The sequence below is a fragment of the Aotus nancymaae genome, unplaced genomic scaffold, assembly GCF_030222135.1.
Source record: "Aotus nancymaae isolate 86718 unplaced genomic scaffold, 86718_ANA_hifiasm-v0.15.2.pri h1tg000040l, whole genome shotgun sequence".
Classification (NCBI taxonomy): domain Eukaryota; kingdom Metazoa; phylum Chordata; class Mammalia; order Primates; family Aotidae; genus Aotus; species Aotus nancymaae.
Window position 1 is genome coordinate 56,383,546 of NW_026988454.1, and position 20,106 is coordinate 56,403,651.

The window sequence follows — 20,106 nt, forward strand, 5'->3', positions numbered from 1 at the left end:
GCCACGCCCAGCCTGATCTAAAAATTTTTTTTAGTGTCACAAAGTGAAAGCAAAAAGACCTCACCAAACTAGTTTACAGCTTATTGATTACTCTTGATTCCTCAACACCATCAGTTAATCTGAGTAACAGATCTTGTTACAACAGATAGGCAGACATGTGCAAGACAGGAGAGGCTGCCCACTCACCCCACCCCAACCAGAAATGTCAGGCAACCATCAGGTGATAGGCAACCATCAGGTGATGATCAGTTGTTAAACTCTCTAAAATAATAATTGGTTGCAGCCAGTGCCAGGGAAAGGCAGGCTCCCAAGAAATAGAAAACACCTGAGGCTAGTGATCAGCAATTTCCCAGTAAGATCTCAGGAGTTGAGTGAGTGGGCTCAAACATGCAAACTAGGAGGCAAAATGGCAGACTTTAACAGGTATATGACCTTGCTCTATGCTTCACATGAGCATCCATACCACTCCAGTAACACATTGTGCATGCGGCCCCTCCCAAGTGCTGGTAGGCCACTGTGCAGGCAGACAGCTCATCCCAAGGAAAAATCAAGGGAGGAGGCCAGGCATGTGGGTTCACACCTATAATCTCAGCACTTTGGGAGGCCAAGGCGGGTGGGTCACTTGAGGTCAGGAGTTCAAACGCACCCTGGGCAACATGGTGAAACCCTGTCTGTACTAAAAATACAAAAATTAGTTGGGTGTGGTGGCGGGCGCCTGTAGTCCCAGCTACTCGGGAGGCTGAGGCAGAAGAATTGCTTGAACTCAGGAGGTGGAGGTTGCGATGAGCTGAGATTGAGCCATTGCACTCCAGTCTGGGCAACGGAGCAGAGCAAGACTCTGTCTCAGAAGAAAAGGAAAAAAAAAAGAAAAATCAAGGGAAGAGAGACACCAAACCCCTGAAGCATACCAACATACAATGCCAAACAGCACAAAGGACAAATAGCACACTCGAATCTCTCAAGTTGCCTGCGTGGCGCTCTTCCTTTTGTTCCTGCTCTATAACTTTTCTTTTCCTTGAGGCAGGGTCTCACTCTATCACCCAGGCTGGAGTACAGTGGTGGGATCTTGGCTCACCGCAACCTCTGCCTCCCAGGTTCAAGCGATTCTCACGCCTCAGCCTCCTGAGTAGCTGGGACTACAGGCATGCGCTAGCATGCCTGGCTAATTTTTGTATTTTTAGCTGAGGCGGGGTTTTGCCACATTGGCCAGGCTGGTCCCAAACTCCTGGCCTCAGCCTCCCTAAGTGCTGGGATTACAGGCATGAGCCACCATGCCCAGCCCCTGCTCTAAAACTTTTTAATGAACTTTCACTCCTGTTCAAATACTTGCCTCACGTAGGTTGCAGTAAGCCAAGATCACGCCACCGCACTCCAGCCTGGGTGACAGAGTGAGACTTCGTCTCAAAAAAAAAAAATACTTGCCTCAGTCTCTCACTCTGCCTATGCCCCTTGGATGAGTTCTTTCTCTGAAGAGGCAAGAACCAAGTTGCAGGGCAGACCCGTACAAATTCACTGCTGCTAACCAGTCGACTCTTAGTGAAAACATTAAAAAGTAAATTATACTTACCTATGACTAGATTATTTGGCCGCTTCTTATTATGGGAGCCAAACATGAATAAAGAACAATCTGACTTCTTTGAAAAGAATTCCTATAAAACCAAATAAATCCGATTTAGTCAACGCATACATTTAAGAACTTTAAGAATCTTATCTTTAAACTCAGGCCTAGCTCAGTGGCTCACACCTGTAATCCCAGCACTTGGGAAGCCAAGGAGGGTGGACTACTTGAGGTCAGGAGTTTGAGACCAGCCTGGCCAATGTGGTAAGACCCCGTCTTCACTAAAAATATAAAAGGCAGCTGTGTGTGATAGTGTACGCCTATAATCCCAGCTACTCTAGTGGCTGAGGCATGAGAATTGCTCGAACCCAGGAGGCAGAGGTTGCAGTGAGCTTCGAATGTGACAATACACTCCAGCCTGGGGGACAGAGTAAGACTCCGTCTCAAAAAAAAACAACTATACCAGTTTTTTTTCCCAGTGGAATTTAATGAAGACTTAATGAACCAGAAAGGAAAATACAGAGGAAAAGCATTTCTAGCTTTACTTCAAGTTTTCTGATTTGGAGTACTTAGGGAAAAGATGTACATTTCAAGACTAAGAATACACGAAAACTATTAGGTTAATAAATAAAATAAGACCATTTATTTTGCTATGCTGTCATTTTGGAATAGTACACCAAGTGTTTCATTTGCTGAACAAATCTCTTTTATTCACAGGATAGCATTACTATCATTGCATACATTTAAAATACACATGGGGCTGGGCAAGGTGGCTCGTGCCTGTAATCCCAGCACTTTGGGAGGCTGAGGCAGGCAGATCACCTGAGGTTACCTGATGTCAGGAGTTTGAGACCAGCCTGGTCAACATGGTGAAACCCTGTCTCCACTAAAAATGGAAAAATTAGCAGGGTATGGTGGCGCATGGCTGTAATCCCAGCTACTCAGGAGGCTGAGGCAGGACAATTGCTTGAACTTGGGAGGCAGAGGTTTCAGTGAGCCAAGATCATGCCATTGCACTCCAGCCTGGGAAACAAGCGTTAGACTCCGTCTCAGAAAAAAAAAAAAAAAATAGATATCTGGCTGGGTGCAATGGCTTATGCCTGTAATCCCAACACTTTGGAAGGTTGAGGTAGGTGGATGGCCTGAGATCAGGAGTTTGAGACCAGCCTGAGCAACATAGTAAAACCCCGTCTCTACAAAAACTACAAAAAATTAACTAGGTATGGTGGTGAGCACCTATAGTCCCAGCTACTTGGCTGAGGAGGGAGGAAGGATTGCTTGAGCCCAGGAGATCGAAGCTACATGCAGTGTGCCGTGATGGCACCACTGCATTCCAGCCTGGGTGACAGAGCGGCACCATCTTGGGAAAAAAAAAAAGAGAGAGAGAGATTTTATCCATTTGGCTCTCAGACGTATGGACTTCCATTACAGATTTAAGAGTAGTAAAATATAAGTGTGGAGTTCCAATCCCAGGCAGCTCTTTTTACATTATGCCTATAGTCTCCACATCCCAGACACTTTACTGAGATCACCACTCTTAGCAAGAAAATTGGAATCAACATGTTTTAGTCCAAAAGTCAATTGGAAAGCCTCTTAGATTAATATATATATTTAAAAAAGAACAGATGAAAGAGTCATAACCCTCAACTTTACTGCTTGAAAGACTCTCTGAGGTATGGGCCCCTAGTTTATCATTCATTCTAGTCTCTAAACAGAAGCATAAAGGGCAAACAACTACCCACCTGACCCGTCCACAACCAGCGTGAGGGATGCAGAGTCAGAGAGTCTAAGAATTCAGGCTCTGCCACTAAGTATCTGGACAAATAATCTTTTCTGAGAATTAACTGTATCATTAAGGATAATACCACCTCTTGCAAAAACCTGCAAAGGCCACATGAGATGTCATATGTGAACCACCTTGTACAATGTTGTAGAATGTCCTGAACAAAGTAGGTGTTCAAAAGATATTTTTTATGGCCAGGCGTGATGGCTCATGCCTGTCATCCCAGCACTTTGGGAGGCTAAGGTGGGTGGATTGCTTGAGCTCAGAAGTTGGAGACTAGCCCGGGCAACATGGCGAAATCCTGTCTCTACTAAAAATACAAAAAAAATAGCTGGGTGTGGTGGTATGCACCTATGGTCCCAGCTACTCGGGAGAACTGAGGTGGGAGGATCACTTGAACCAGGGAGGTGGAGGTTGCAGTGAGCTGAGATGGCACCATAGCACTTAAGCCTGCGTGACACAGACCCTGTCTCAATTAAAAATAAAAATAAAAATAAAAAATATATATATACACACACACACACACACACACACACACACACACACACATACTTTTTTTGTATGTCTAAATCAATGGAATTACTTCCTTAAAATTTTAAAAACATTCTCATGTTACGACTGACATCCCAAAGCTTTCCATAAAACACCCTTCATATATACTTGTTTTATATACATACACACGTGTGTGAACTTGTGTGTGTGTGTGTGTGTGTGTAAACTTATCTTGTTCTCTACAAAATCTGCTTTTTATTTCTTAAAATTCTTGAGCAGGGGTAGTCAAACTATCTGCAAAAAGCCATATAATAAATATTTCAGGCTTATCCTTTTGTTGTTAACCAACTCTTCTTTTTTTTGTTGAGACGGGGTCTCACTCTGTTGCCCAGGCTAAAGTGCAGTGGTGCAGTCATAGCTCACTATAACCTCACAATCCTTCGCTTAGGTGATCCTCCTGCCTCGGTCTCCCAGGTAGTTAGTACTGGGGATCCTACCACCATGCCTTGTCAATCTTTTTATTTTTATTTTTTTAAGAGATGGGATCTCAATATGTTGCATTAGGCTGGTCTAGAACTCCTGGCCTCAAGCAATCCTCCTACTTCATTCTACCAAAGCTTGGGATTAGAGGTGTGAACCACTGAGCCTGGTCTAACCAACTCTTTAAAAATGTAAAAACCATTCTTAGCTTATGAGCCTCACACAAAGAGGAATTTGGTCTCCAAGAAGTATATTTTTGCCAACCCCTGTTCTAAAACAGCAAAGCTCATTTCTCCAAGACTGTAGTGAAAGAAATGTGTGGAGAGGGTTGGAAAAAGACAATTGACCACTATTTCTAACACAACCACTCTTTCCCTAGTCATTTTTAGCTCTGTAGGTCTGGGATTCATAGAGCTAATAAATATATCCTGTATCTGGAGGTAGGAGAGCAAAGAGAGAGAATGTCACAACCTCAAGTACAGGAAAAGCTGTTGTATCAACACTAGACTAAAAAAGTTCAAAGTGCTAGAGAATTCACTACATAACACTACCACAAAGTGGTCATGCAACTAAAAGCATTATGGTATCAAAGGACAAAACCAGGCCTTGATTAAGTGGTATATGAAAGAGAGAATTCTAAGATAAATCTTATATTTTTACTTTCATGATCTCTTCAACAAATGATTATAAAAAACATGAGACAAAGTAATTTGAAAAAACTGAGCAAAATGTATTTTATCGATACTTTTCTTAATTTTCACTGCAGTTAGTTACAATAAGATATTTGATTTAATCAAATTAATCGCTGAGATTTTATGCAAAAGTTCTTTCTTTTAAATTCGCTAACTACAAGGAAAAAGAACATTAAAAAGGTCAGGTGGGTGGATCATGAGGTCAGGAGATCGAGACCATCCTGGCTAACACAGTGAAACCCCATCTCTACTAAAAATACAAATAAATTAGCTGAGCATGGTGGTACGTGCCTGTAATCCCAGCTACTCAGGAAGCTGAGGCAGGAGAATCACCTGAACCTGGGAGGCGGAGGTTGCAGTGAGTTGAGATCACGCCATTGCACTCCAGCCTAGGCAACAGAGTGAGACTCCATCTCAAAAAAAAAAAAAGGAAAAAAAAAAAGGGAAAAAAAGCAACAAATAATGGGTTCCTGGTTGGGTATAATTACAGCCATAAGCCCAGCACTTTAGGAGGTCAAGGCAGGCAGATCATTTGAGCTCGGGAGTTTAAGACCAGATTGGGCAACAACATGACAAAGCCCTGTCTCTACAAAAATTAGCCAGGCATCGTGCCGTGCACCTGCAGTTCCTGTTTCTGAGGTGGGAGAATGGCTTGAGCCTGGGAGGTGGAAACTGCAATAAGCCGAGGTCATTCCAATGTACTTCAGCCTAGGTGACAGAGCCAGACCTTATTTCAGAATAAATAACGGGTTCCTATCAAGAAAACATAATCATATTAAGTTTTTTTTTAATTTTTATTTTTTAAATAGACATGGGGTCTCGATATGTCGTCCAGGCTTGTCTCGAACTCCTGGGCTTAAGCGATCCTCCTGTCTTGGCCTCCCAAAGTGCAGGGATTACAGGTGTGAGCTACTGTGTCCAGCCCCTGATGATTTTCTTAAGGAAGAAACCAATATCATCACATACTGAAAGTCCATTCATCATTCCTCATTTACTATAAACAACCTTTGATTTCACTTCCTAGTCTTTTTCATTTAGTTTTGGTTGACTACACACTCAAAAAAGAATTTGATTAACTCTAGCAAACCAAGGGACATCTGTTAGCAATAATTCAGGTAGTGTTCTTTGTTTTAAAAGTATCCAAGCTGGGTGTGGTAGACACCTGTAGTTCCATCTACTTGGGAGACAGGCATTGCTTGAGCCCAGAAGTTTGAGACCAGCCTGGGCAATATAGCAAGACCCAGTCTTAAAAAAAAAAAAGCAAACATATCTGAAGGAAGTCCTCTGTCCATATGGATTCTGCATCCTACTGCATCCATGGATTCGAACAATCACAGACTGACAGTATTCGATAGACAAAGGAAGTGCAGGATTACAGGTGTGAGCCACCATGCCCGGCCAACATACTGAAACCCCATCTCTACTAAAAATATAAAAGATTAGCCGGGTGTGGTCGTGTGTGCCTGTAATCCTAGCTACTCGGGACACTGAGGCAGGAGAATCGAGTGAACTGGGAGGTGGAGGCTGCAGTGAGCCAAGATCACGCCAACTCCAGCCCGGGTGATAGTTCAAGAGTCCATCTCAAAAAAAAAAAAGAACAGAAAAGAAAAGAAACTGGGTCGGGCGTGGTGGAAGGCCAGGGCAGGCAGATCACAAATAGATCTATAGCAAAATAGATCTATAGCAAACTTCTTTTAAAAATTCATTACGTTCTTTAAATGAAATTCAATTTTATTATTATTATTATTTTTTTTTGAGACAAGAGTCTCGCTCTGTCACCCAGGAGGGAGTGCAGTGGTGCTATCTTGGCTCACCGCAACCTCCACCTCCCAGGCTCAGGCAACTCTCGTGACTCAGCCTCCTGAGTAGCTGAGATTACAAGCAGACACCACCACACCCAGCAAATTTTTATTTTGTTTCTTTGTTTTTTTTAGTACAGACAGGATTTCACCATGTTGGTCAGGCTGGTCTTGAACTCCGGACCTCATGATCTGCCCGCCTCGGCCTCCCCAAAGTACTGGGATTACAGCTGTGAGCCACCTTGATTGGCCTAAATGCAATTCAATTTTTAAAAATTTTATCAATAAAAAATGTTATCAATGCAGGCAATGAATAACATTTCCCAGCCATAGTGAAATGAAATATCTTTAGGGATATTTTTAAAAGTATTTCCTCTCCACTTTACATCAAAATTTCCTCACATAGGATGACTTTTAATTTAAAAAAATCACAAATTTGGAGTACAAATGAATTAGTCTGGATAATTACTATTTATATGCTCTCTTAAATCATATTCTTTTACTTACCAGTGATGTCTGATCCTCAAAAGGTCTTGTGATATTTTTCCTAAGAATATCAAAAAAGTGACCATAATTTTAATAATCTCAAGTATATACAATTAATATATTAAGGTAATTTGTATTCAGATTTAAAAAACTGAAAAAATATTCATTCAACTCAAAAAATATTCATTCAATTCAAAATAAATTCAAATATTTATTCAGTGCCTCTTATATGCTAGGCACCATTCTAGTAACTAGTGATCTTATACTACTACATGAAACAAGATGCTGGCTTTCATGGAGTTTATACTCTAGTGGAAAAATACAGTCCTCTGTCCATATGGATTCTGCATCCTACTGCATCCATGGATTCGAACAATCACAGACTGACAGTATTCGATAGACAAAGGAAGTGCAGGATTACAGGTGTGAGCCACCATGCCCGGCCAACATACTGAAACCCCATCTCTACTAAAAATATAAAAGATTAGCCGGGTGTGGTCGTGTGTGCCTGTAATCCTAGCTACTCGGGACACTGAGGCAGGAGAATCGAGTGAACTGGGAGGTGGAGGCTGCAGTGAGCCAAGATCACGCCAACTCCAGCCCGGGTGATAGTTCAAGAGTCCATCTCAAAAAAAAAAAAGAACAGAAAAGAAAAGAAACTGGGTCGGGCGTGGTGGAAGGCCAGGGCAGGCAGATCACAAGGTCAGGAGATGGAGACTATCCTGGCCAATATGGTGAAATCCCTTCTCTACTAAAAATACAAAAATTAGCTGGACGTGGTGGCTGTAATCCCAGCTACTCGGGAGGCAGAGGCAGGAGAATTGCTTGAACCAGGGAGTTGGAGGTTTCGGTGAGCTGAGATCAGGCCACCGCACTCCAGCCTGGCGACAGAGCAAGACTCCATCTCAAATTAAAAAATTACGAAAATTAGCCAGGCATGGCTACCCGTGCCTATAATACCAGTTTCATGGGAGGCCAAGGCAGAAGAATCACTTGAACCCAGGAGATGAAGGCTGCAGTGAGCCAAGATCATGCCGCTGCAGTGAGCCAAGATCATGCCACTGCACTCCAGCTGGGCAACAACAGAACTCCATCTCAAAAAAAAAAAAAAGGAAAAACTGGTGCTAACCTTATGTCTGTAATTTGATTAACATGAGTGAATCAGTGTTAATTTCTTAGTTTTGATCACTGCATATGGTTATGCAAGATGCACCATTAGGGGAAGCCAGGTGAAGGATATACAGGAATTCTGCATTATTTTTGCACTTCTCTGTAAATTTATAATTATTTCAAAATACAATACATATGCTATGGTTACAACTATGCAAGGACAACATTCAATACAAATGAAAAAAAAATGACCAAAAGAAAAAATTAAAATATTAAAAACTGTAAGGAATTTTAGTATCTTTAAAAAAATTGTTTTCCAAATCTTCCATAAAGTGGTTACTTTTATAATGAAACAAAACATTTAAAATTCAGTAAAGGAAATCATGACTTACTTTTTATACAGTACACTGTATGGTTTCTTCAGTGCATACTGTAAAACAAAATTTATAGCTTTCAAAACAAAATACATTCTGAAAAGCAGAAATAAAATTAAGCATCATAACAGTCACTCTACAAGATTGCTCTGGGCCCTGAATCTTGTTCTGATGCCTTCTGCTTGGCTCCCTTCTGATCACTTACAATAACGTATGACATAAGCTTAGCATTCCCATATTAGACTTTCAATATAAAAGTTTCTATGCCCTTTCCATAGTCTATCAAACTTAAACAATTTCCTTTATTTCTTTAAACTTGGCTTAGTCCATTCTCCCTCTAGGGAAACAATGTCAGGTGCAGTGGCTCACGCCTGTAATCCTGACACTTTGGGAGGACGAGGCAGATCGCTTAAGCCCAGGAGTTCGAGACTAGCCTGGGAAACATGGCAAAACCCTGTCTCTACAAAAAAACTGCAAAAATTAGCCAGATATGGTGGTGCCTGCCTGTAGTCCCAGATACTTGGGAAGATGAGGAGGGAGGATCACCTGAGCCCAGGAAGTTGGGGCTGTGGTGAGCCATGACCACGCCATTGCACTCCCGCCCTGGTGACAGAGTGAGACCCCATCTCAGAAAAAAAAAAAAAGTAGACAAAACCACAAAAACTAAATTCTATCAGGAAAGGCTGATAGATTGAAACAATGTTGTGTGGAGATAAGAAAACTTAGAAACAGTCACAATGATGACAATCAGAATACAAGCCAGAGTTTAAACACAGCACTTTAAAAAATGCCTATTATTCAACATTCTTCTTCTTAATTTCCTACTCCTAACCATGCACTAATAATCATTCTTTTTTTTTCTTCCTTGAGACAGGGTCTCACTGTGCCGCCCAGGCTGGAGCTCAATGGCGTGATTAAAGATTAATGCAGCCTCAAACTCCCGGGCTCAGGTGATCCTCCAATCTCAGCCTCTCATGTACAGACACATGCACCACACCCAGCTAATTTTTGTATTTTGAGTGGAGATGGGGTTTCATTATGTTGTCCAGGCTATATTTTATTATTTTTAAAAATTTAATCTATAGAGATAGGGTCTCACTTTGTTGTCCAGGCTGTTGTCCTGGGTTTAAGTAATCCTCCCACCTCAGCCTCTCAAAGTGCTGGGATTACAGGTGTGAGCCACCACACCTGGCCTATAATCATTTACTACTTGTATGCCAGTACTGCTTTACCATAGAGAATAACAAACATATCATCAGGTACTACCTTGAATTAGAGAAATGAGTAAATGAGGGAAACAATGAAAAATAAGATCATTTTTTAAGAACAGAGATCATTCATCAACTATCAGAGTTGGTGAACAAAGGAAATGCAACAGTAAAATCTACCTTTTTAAGTACTAAAACTTTCCATGATTCTTGGCCAACTATTTCCCTATTTGTGCGTAATAAACATTGCTACCTCTTCTTGATAACTCAGAGTCATCATGATGAATTTTAATTATCGTAGTAATCGGTAATATTGTGCTGCTTTTAAAGCTTACTTAAAGGGTCAGTTTGCTGACGGATACTGAAAGGAGAGGGGCAGTGTCCCATCAACACAATGACACTCAGACAAACATTTCAAAAAAGGGATGGGTATATATAAGACATTCAGACATCTGAACTGACCATGCTTATCAGGCATAGAGTTTAGTCAAGTTTAAAAATGAATTCAAGACCAGGCGTGGTGGCTCACGCCTGTAATCCCAGCACTTTGGGAGGCCAAGGTAGGTGGATCACTTCAGGTCAGGAGTTCGTGACCAGCCTGGCCAACATGGTGAAACCCCATCTCTACTAAAAAAAAAAAAACACAGAAATTAGTTGGGCATGGGGGCGTGAGCCTGTAGTCCCAGCTACTCAGGAGGCAGAGGCAGGAGAATCACCTGAACCTGGGAGGCAGAGGTTATAGTGAGCCAAGATGGCACCATTGCACTTCAGCCTGGGGGACAGAGAGAGACTCCATCTCATTAACAACAACAAAAATGTATTCAATTACTTGATTTATTGATTTAAAATAAGATCTATTGGCTGTACTCAAGGCCTAAATAGTCAAATAACCTACGAGATGTCTCCACACACTATGCCTTTCATTCATTGATTACATATTTATTGAGTACCTACTAGGTCCAGACACTGGGCTAGACACTAGGCTACAGAGGTAGAAAAAAACAAAGCTTTTATTTTCATTACTTAAATTACATGTTCCAAACTGAACCTTTCACCTTTCCCTCCAAACCTGCCCCACTTGATACATTTTCTAATTGGCATTATTGCCCATCAGGCACTCATTTCAAAAACCTGGGAGTCAAACTTCTCACTAGTTCCCAACTCTACCCTCAACATCTATTCTTTCTGGTCATTTCTCATTTTCATTGCCACCACTGGACTCCAGATGCTCTTCACCTGGCTGGCAGCAACGGCTTAGTTTCCTACATTTGCTCTCAACCCTCTCTAATCAAGCCAATTAAAAGGACTGATGGTATCTCTTGCTTAATATCTTTCAATGACTACACAGAGCTTTCAGATTAAGATTCAAACTCCATGTTACTATATGACCCATGCCTCCTCTTCTAGCCTCACCTAGCCCACTATCCTTTAACCATGCTCAATTTTTTACTGTTCTCCAAATGCATTAATGCTCCTTCATACTCCCTTTTGCATAAACTTCTTTCTCAGCCTCAGAGGGTCTTCTCTTTCTCTCCCACTTCTTGCTCCAACTTCCCCTTCAAAATGAAGCTGAAGTGTTATCCCTGGGGGAATCTTCCCTGTGCAGAGGTCCCCCTATGTGATTTTAACTGTTTGCCATCCTACCCTGTCCATGCTTCCAGTATAACACGATGAGAGAACTTTTCACACGTCTATCTCTCTAAGCTCACTGAAAGGGCTGTGTCTCACCTATTAATTTGCAGCACTAGCACAGTAACTGGTGTTGTTGAATGACTAAATATACAGCAATATGCACTTATTTCTCTTTACAAATTAATTTGTTTCCTAAAATGTAAGCCAAATTCTAGCAACTGAAAACAGTTTATATTTACTAAGGGAGACCTTCACCCTAACAGACTCACCTGTGTTACTAAATAAAATAAAATAAAATTTACTAAGAAAACGAGTTGCTTTAATAAAAACTAGCAGTCGGTGCCTTGAAAGGTAAATAACCCCCTCAACTTTAGCTCTTTTCTAAGACTAGTAGTTCTTAAGGCAAGTTTATCTGTATTTCTCTGGCAGCCCAACCCAGCATGCTGAAAATTCTAAAATGACTTCAGTACCTTTTAAAGATTAAGTATATATACTTACCACATCTTTAAGTACTTGTGTCACTGTTGCATTTGCATTTCCCCCTTTAATCAGCATGGCATTTTTAATATTTTCATTGAGTTTCGGTTCTCTCTTCTCAAGGAATCTCTTGGCTCTTTTCGTTTTGGGCTTTCTGTTTAGAAAAGCACAATTCATAACTATTTAAACATTTTCCTCACATTGCAAAGCCATGACTTAATGAATATCCAAATTCTTAAAAACTGAGACTTTTTTTTTAACTGAGACATTAACATATTTGTCATTTAGGATTCCACCCTTAAACAAAATCTGTTGTTTTTTTTTTTTTTTTTAGACAGAGTCTCATTCTACTGCCCAGGCTGGAGAGCGATGGCACAATCTCGGTTCACTGCAACCTCCACCTCCTGGGTTCAAGCCAATTCTCCTGCCTCAGCCTCCCAAGTAGCTGAGATTACAGGCACATACCACCATACCCAGGTAATTTTTGTAGTTTTAGTAGAGACAGGGTTTCGCCATGTTGGCCAGGCTGGTCTCAAACTACTGACCTCACGTGATCCACTTGCCTGAGCCTCCCAAAGTGCTGGAATTATAGGCGTGAGCCACAATGCCAGGCCAAAAGCTCACTTTTTTGGGAGATATTAGTAAAAGATATGTTATTATTACTGTTAAATAGTGTTTTGTTAGTTTAAAAAAAAAAAGCTTTCATTTTTCTATTCCCATTCTTTTATTACTGTTCTTTTTCAAATCTTTTTTAAGCAAAAAATAAAGGTCTCAAGTAAATACTGTCACTATTTTTACTCTTCTTTCTTCTTCAAACTAACTGCATCCTGTACCCTAATACAAAGAATTGAGCATCAACTGTTGATCAACCTGTGGGCATTTACTAAACATAAGACTAATGACCGCTTAGCCTTCTTTTAGGTTTAAGACCACAATGCCTGCCAGGAAGTATACACCGGCTACACTCCAACATCATGGCTGAGAATGTCAACATTATCAACAATAGGGAATAATAAGGTTGATGTTTACATGGAGTCACTCTATTAAGGCTTAATCTTCACCACAATCCTAAGAGTTACAATTCCTATCTTCACTTTACAGATGAGGCAATTGAACAGACAGGTAATGTGCCCAAGATCACACAGCAAGTAAACAGGCCAATCTTTAAAAGGAGCTAGGGGCGGGTGGTGGCTCACAGCCTGTAATCCGAACACTTTAGGAGGCCAAGGTGGGCAGATCACTTGAGCCCATAAATTTGAGACCAGCCTGGGCAACATCACAAAGCCCTGTCTCTACAAAAAATACAATAACTAGTTGTGATGGTGTATGCCTATAGTCTGAGCTACTTGGCAGGCTAAGGTAGGAGGATTGCTTGATCCCAGGGAGGCCAAGGCTGAAGTAAGCTGTGATCAGGCCACTGCACTCCAGCCTGGGTGACAGAGAGATGCCCTGTTTCAAAAAATTAAAAAAAAAAAAAAAAAAAAAAAAGCTAGATTTAAAAATTCATCTAGACCAATTACCCTGTAAAATGTGAAGGGAAAATAAATTCATTATTCTGACTTTATGATGTGACAACAGGAGTGGCATGTTTTTATACACTTCTGTTCAAAAAATGGGCTTCACCTCTGCTTCCTCTACAATGAGCACCTTGCTTTTCAGACAGTCTCTGCCATCGACTGGAAGAATTCCTCCTCTCAAATAATTATGACCCTCCCTCGTCCAGTCTCATGGACACTTTGAGAAGAAAAAGAGAAAATACACACACTTTAGTTTCCCACGTAGATTCCAAAAATCCTCCTCCAGATATAATGTCACATATAAAGTTTCTAATCATTTACTGGTTGATAAAGATACAAACTATTTCTATCTTTTGTATCTCATTTAACAGCAACAAATGCAAATAGCAATTAACATTTTATAAGCTGTCTAGCCCCCAATTAAGTGTAAACTAGTCCCAATACCTAGTAAACCAGTTTTCTTTCTAGTCCAAACAGCTAGAGGCATAGCAGGTGCACAAAATCTCTGAATGAATGGCTACAATTGTCGTTTTGGATATATGTTGACCTAGGTAAACAGCAAGAAAACCACAGCAAATAACAGCAGGGCTGTTTAGCACCATAAATATTCTTGAACAAATTTAAAACAGGTATCATTCGAGGATAACTCAAGAGAAGTGTACAAAGTTGGAAGGAAAAGAAGAAAACCAATGAACATTTCCACGTTCTGCAGCAAAAGCTCTACATACAATCTCGAAACTAACTCTCACAGCTCTATGAAGTATGACTATGATGAGGGCTTTTTTACAGAGTAAACTGAGATTTAGAGATATTTAATGACTCAAAGTCACAGAGCTTTAAATTTTAAATGGACGCGCCGACTGTCACCAGATCTGTCGGATTCCGAGGGCTGTGCTTTTAACCCCTCACTCTACCATCTGTCTCACACTTCGGATGCCAGACGTTTCTCAAATGGCTAGGATAAAAGCGGCCAACGCTTCTATCCCACCTCCCATCCCACTGCCCCCACTTGAAAGCTTCCTCAGTTTCCTGGCAAGCAGGTCGCGCTGAGGAAGACCCCGGATGGTGATCGATTGGACCCCAACCAGGCAAGAAGAGGGGTGACCAGGAAGGGTGAGAGGCCGAGGCAATACCACCCCATCACGGGACGCTTTTACCCCAACGTTCCCCGGGACGGAGACCCAGCGCACTTACACTACTCGATCCAGAGCGTCCATCGCTACCGCTACCTGCAACTCTTAACTGGGTGAATGCACGTGCCCCTGGCGATTACATGGGCCGGAATAGGCGGAACCGGAAGCTGCGCGTGACGCCACTTCCAGGGACGGCCGCGCCGAGGGCGCCTAGAGGCGCCGGTGGCCATCTTGATTGGAATCGCGCCCTGTTCCCTTGGTTACGGATATTTGCCCCGGCTCTTCTCCCGGGAATTACAGGTGCGAAGTAATACTTTTAAGTAACACTGGCCGAACGTGGTGGCTCATGCCTGTAATCCCAGGATTTTGGGAGGCCGAGGCGGGCGGATCACCTGAGGTCAGGAGTTCGAAACCAGCCTTGCCAACATGGCTAAACCCCGTCTCTACTAAAAATACAAACATTAGCGGGGCGTGGTGGCGGGCGCCTGCAATCCCAGCTACTCGGGAGGCTGAGGCAGGAAGAATTGCTTGAACCGACATGGCGGAGGTTGTTGCAGCGAACCGAGATCATGCCACTGCACCCCAGCCTGGGCGACGGAGCGAGACTCCGTGTCAAAAAAAAAAAAAAAAGTAGGCCGGGCGCGGTGGCTCACGCCTGTAATCCCAGCACTTTGGGAGGCCGAGGCGGGTGGACCACGAGGTCAAGAGATCGAGACCATCCTGGTCAACATGGTGAAACCCCGTCTCTACTAAAAAAAAAAAAATTAGCTGGGCATGGTGGCGCGTGCCTGTAATCCCAGCTACTCAGGAGGCTTGAGGCAGGAGAATTGCCTGAACCCAGGAGGCGGAGGTTGCGGTGAGCCGAGATTGCGCCATTGCACTCCAGCCTGGGTAACAAGAGCGAAACTCTGTCTCAAAAAAAAAAAAAAAAAAAAAAGTAACATAGACTCGCAGTTTCATGTACACGCTAGTGTGTATACCTGGAATCAGGTATTCTTCAGGGACTCCCAGGGCGTTAGAAAGATTGATTGCATGGTAGGTACTCGCATAATTACTAAAAACATTAATGTGAAATGGGCACTGTTGACAACTGTGCGATCAGTGTAACAGTTGCCTAGTACATAAAAGATGCACTTAAAATATACTGCTTTCTCCTGTGGTTGCTTTGAATAGAAAATAAAAAAATATACTGCTGATCGTGATTTTTCTTCAATTTTTAAGTTACGACATAATTCACATACCATAAAATTTACCCCTTTAAAGTATACAATTTAGTGGTTTTTGGTGTATTCACAGAGATGTGCAAACATCAGCACTAATTCCGGAACATTTAATCACCTCAAAAAGAACCCCCTACACACACACACACACACACACACACACACAATTCAATGTTTTTGGTGTATTCACAGAGATGTGCAAACATCACCACTAATTCTGGAACATTTAATCACCTCAAAAAGAACCCCTTTGGCCAGGTGCAGTGGCTCAAGCCTGTAATCCCAGCACTTTGGGAGGCTGAGGTGGGCGGATCACCAGGTCAAGAGATTGAGACCATCCTGGCCAACATGGTGAAACCCTGTCTCTACTAAATATACAAAAAATTAGTTGGGTGTGGTGGCGTGCGCCTGTAGTCCCAGCTCCAGGGGAGGCTGAGGCAGAATTGCTTGAACCCGGGAGGCGGAGGTTGCCAACCAATAATCTACTTTATGTTCAATGGATTTGCCTATTCTGAAATCCAATAAATGGATTTGTGCAATGTGTGGCCTTTTGTGTCTGACTTCTTTCACTTACTGTTTTTAAGGTTTATATGTCTTGTAGCATGGATCAGTAATTCCATTTTATTAGGACTGAATAATATTCCTTTGTATGGATATACATTTCATTTATCCATTCATCAACTTAGGTACTTTTTCTTTAAGACAGTCTTGTTCTGTCGTCCAGGCTGAAGTGCAGTGGTGTGATCTAGGCTCACTGCACCCTCAACACCTCCTAGGTTCAAGCAATTCTTGTGCCTAAACCTCCCAAGTAGCTAGGATTACAGGCATGTACCACCACACCTGGCTAATAGTCATATTTTTTAGTAGAGACAGGGTTTCACCATGTTTGCCAGGCTCGTCTTTAACTCCTGAGCTCAGGCAGTCCACCCGCCTCGGCCTCCCAAAGTGCTAGGATTACAGACGTGAACCACCATGCCCAGCCAACTTAGGTACATTTGAGTGATTCACATTTTTTGGCTACTATGGATTATGCTGCTTTGTTTTTTTGTTTTGTTGTGTTTTGCTTTGTTTTGTTTCTGAGACAGTCTCTGTCACACAGACTGAAGTGCAGTAGCACGATCTCAGCTCACTGTAACCTCCGCCTCCCAGGTTCAAGCAATTCTAGTGTCTCAGCCTCCTGAGAAGCTGGGACCACAAGCCCATGCCACCACACCTGGCTAACTGCTTTGAATATTGGTGTAAAAGTTTTTGTGTGGACATAGGTTTTCAATTCTCTAGGAGTAAAATTGTGGTGTCATATGCCAACTCTTTTTTTTTTTTTTTTTTTTTTTTTTGAGACAAGAGTTTTTTGCACTTGTTGCCCAGGCTGGAGTGCAAAGGTGCAATCTCGGCTCACCACAACCTCCACCTTCGGGGTTCAAACGATTCTCCTGCCTCAGCCTCCCAAGTAGCGGGGATTACAGGCATGTGCCACCACACCTAGCTAATTTTGTATTTTTAGTCGAGACTGGGTTGCTGGGATTACAGGCCTGAGCCACTGTGCCCAGCCTGCTAACTCTTAAGTGTAACGTTTTGAGGCACTGCTAAACTGTTTTCCAAAGCACCTGTACCACTTACATTCCCATGAGCAATGTAAGAGGGTTTGGTATTAATTTCCTATTTCTGTAGTAACAAATTACCACAAATTTATTTATTTTATATTTTTATTTTTTTTGAGACAAGGTCTTTCCCTGTAGTACAGTGGCGTGGTGTGATCTCGGCTCACTGAAATCTCCACCTGCTAGGCTCAAGCAATCTTCCTGCGTCAGCCTCTTAAGTAGCTGGGACTACAGGCACACACCACCGTGCCCAGCTAATTTTGTGTTTTTATAGAGACAGGGTTTTGCCATGCCACTCAGGTTGGTCTCAAATTCCTGGATTCAAGTGATCCACCCATCTTGGCCTCCCAAAGTGTTGGGATTACAAGCATGAGCTGCGGCGCCCAGCTAAGGGCTCATTTTTAATCATAAACAATACTGCCTAATATTATAGCTGACATTCCATTATTACCTTGCCTAGTAGGTTTCCAGAGAAACAATGCTGAAAGGCAAACTCGAGGTCATTTCACCAGGGAGAAAGAAAAAGGGTTTTATTAACCCTTTACTCATAGCAGTCCAGGGTAATCTCACATATCAGGATCCAGTCTTCTCTACTGCTGCTCTGCTATTCATGGCTTCTGCTTCCAAGGTTACTCTGAAGTCTAAGAATCCTGCTGGAGCTCTAGCTACCACATCTATGTTTCAGCAGGAACAGATAAGCCCAACTGCTTCATCTTAAGCCTTTAAGTTTAAGGAAACTTCCTAGAAGCACCACTCAGCACTTGTTTTTTTCTGCCTCTTTTTTTCCCCACAACTCAGCATTTCTTATTCCATGTCAATGCCAGAACTTAGTCATATGACCACGTGTATCTGCAAGGAAAGCTAAGCACATTGCTAACCTGAGTAAATTCTGGGATTCTGACACAAAGCCAAAAAGGGAGAACAGATAATTGGGTCAGGCAATTAGCATTCTCTCCTAAACATATATATGGGGGGAACAATAAGCTTTTTATTAAAAGCTGAAACTTAAAAAAAGTCTCATAAATTAGCTGAGTGTGGTCACATGTGCCTGTAATCTCAGCTACTTGGGAGACTGAGGCATAATTGAACCTGGGAGGTAGAGGTTTCAGTGAGCTGAGATAGTGCCACTGCACTCCAGCCTGGACAACAAGAGTGAAAATAAGAAAATAAAAAACTCATATAGAAATTGGGAAGATATAATATATCTGCTTATGATTTGAAAATGCTTTTGGCTGGGCACGGTGGCTCACACCTGTAATCCCAGCACTTTGGGAGGCTGAGGTGAGCAGATTACCTGAGGTCAGGAGTTGAAGACCAGCCTCACCAACATGGAGTAACCCCATCTCTACTAAAAATACAAAATTAGCCAGGCGTAGGGGTGCATGCCTGTAATCCCAGCTACTCAGGAGGCTGAGGCACAATTGCTTGAACCTGGGAGGTGGAGGTTGCAGCGAGCCGAGATTGCACCATTGTACTCCAAACATTGTACACCATTGTACTCCAAACAGAGCAAAACTCTGTCAAAAAAAAGAAAAGAAAGAACGAAAATACTGCTTTTTATCAAGGTAAGTCATTTCCCAATACAAACTTTTTGAAGAAAGACATTCTTTGGGGCAGGCATGCTGGCTCACACCTGTAATTACAGCATTTTGTCAAAGCAGGGGGATCACTTGAGCTCACGAGTTTAAGAGCAGCCTGGGCAACATGGTCAAACCCCATCTCTACAAAAATACAAAAATGAGCTGGGCATGGTGATACATGCCTGTAGTCCCAACTACTAGGGAGGCTGAGGTGCACCGATGGCTTAAGCCCAGGAGGCAGAGGTTACAGTGAGCCCAGATTGTGCCACTGCACTACAGCATGGGTAATAGAGCCAGAACTTGTTTTAAAAAAAAAATTGGGCCGGGAACAGTGTCTCATGCCTTCTAATCCCAGCACTTCAGGAGGCTGAGGTGGGTAGATCATGAGGTCAAGAGATCCAGACCATCCTGGTCAACATGGTGAAACCCTGTCTCTACTAAAAATACAAAATTAGCGGGATGTGGTGGCACGCACCTGTAGTCCCAGCTACTCGGGCGGCTGAGGCAGAAGAATTGCTTGAACCCAGGAGGCAGAGGTTGCAGTGAGCTGAGATCGCACCACTGCACTCCAGCCTGACAACAGAGCAAGACTCTGTTTCAAAAACAACAACAACAAAATTCTTCATCCCAGAACATTAGCTCTCTAATCTATTAAAATACTTAAATCACCCTGAAGAGCCAAGACTTCCAGAGAAAAATAAAAAAAAAAAAAGTAAAATAGTTAAATCATCGATTGTGAGATGTAATTAATATCAGGTATGTCTTAACTTACTAGCAGTAGGTTAAACTATAGGAAATTCCTGTTTTTTGTAGTCAGAAACAATCAAATATTGGCAATTTACACAGCTCAACCTGTAAGAAAGTATCAAAGGGTGTGAATAATTTACTTAAAAAATATAAACTAACACAGATTTAGTTTACTGCCATAGTAAAATGACTAATACAGCTGAATTCCAGTAATTTTTCT

The 20,106-nt window shown here is 42.2% G+C and overlaps 1 protein-coding gene across 5 annotated transcripts in view; it reads right to left on the reverse strand.

The window, feature by feature from the left end:
* Positions 1–20,106, reverse strand: part of RPF2 (ribosome production factor 2 homolog) — a 57,701-nt gene that overhangs the window by 35,459 nt on the left and 2,136 nt on the right. For 2 of the 5 annotated variants that reach the window (XR_010336649.1, XM_021670486.2), the window contains exons 1-5: positions 14,803–14,884; positions 12,113–12,245; positions 8,793–8,830; positions 7,312–7,351; positions 1,568–1,649 (exon numbers count right to left, since the gene is read on the reverse strand). Coding sequence is in view for 4 of the 5 variants with exons in the window: in XM_021670486.2 (XP_021526161.1) it covers positions 1,568–1,649; positions 7,312–7,351; positions 8,793–8,830; positions 12,113–12,245; positions 14,803–14,825 (316 nt within the window). In the remaining variant the exon portion in view is untranslated. Of the gene's footprint in view, positions 1–1,567; positions 1,650–7,311; positions 7,352–8,792; positions 8,831–12,112; positions 12,246–13,714; positions 13,825–14,802; positions 14,885–19,911; positions 19,967–20,106 lie in introns of those variants that run through there. The other 3 variants (XM_021670489.2, XM_021670488.2, XM_021670487.2) reach the window with 3 other exon arrangements.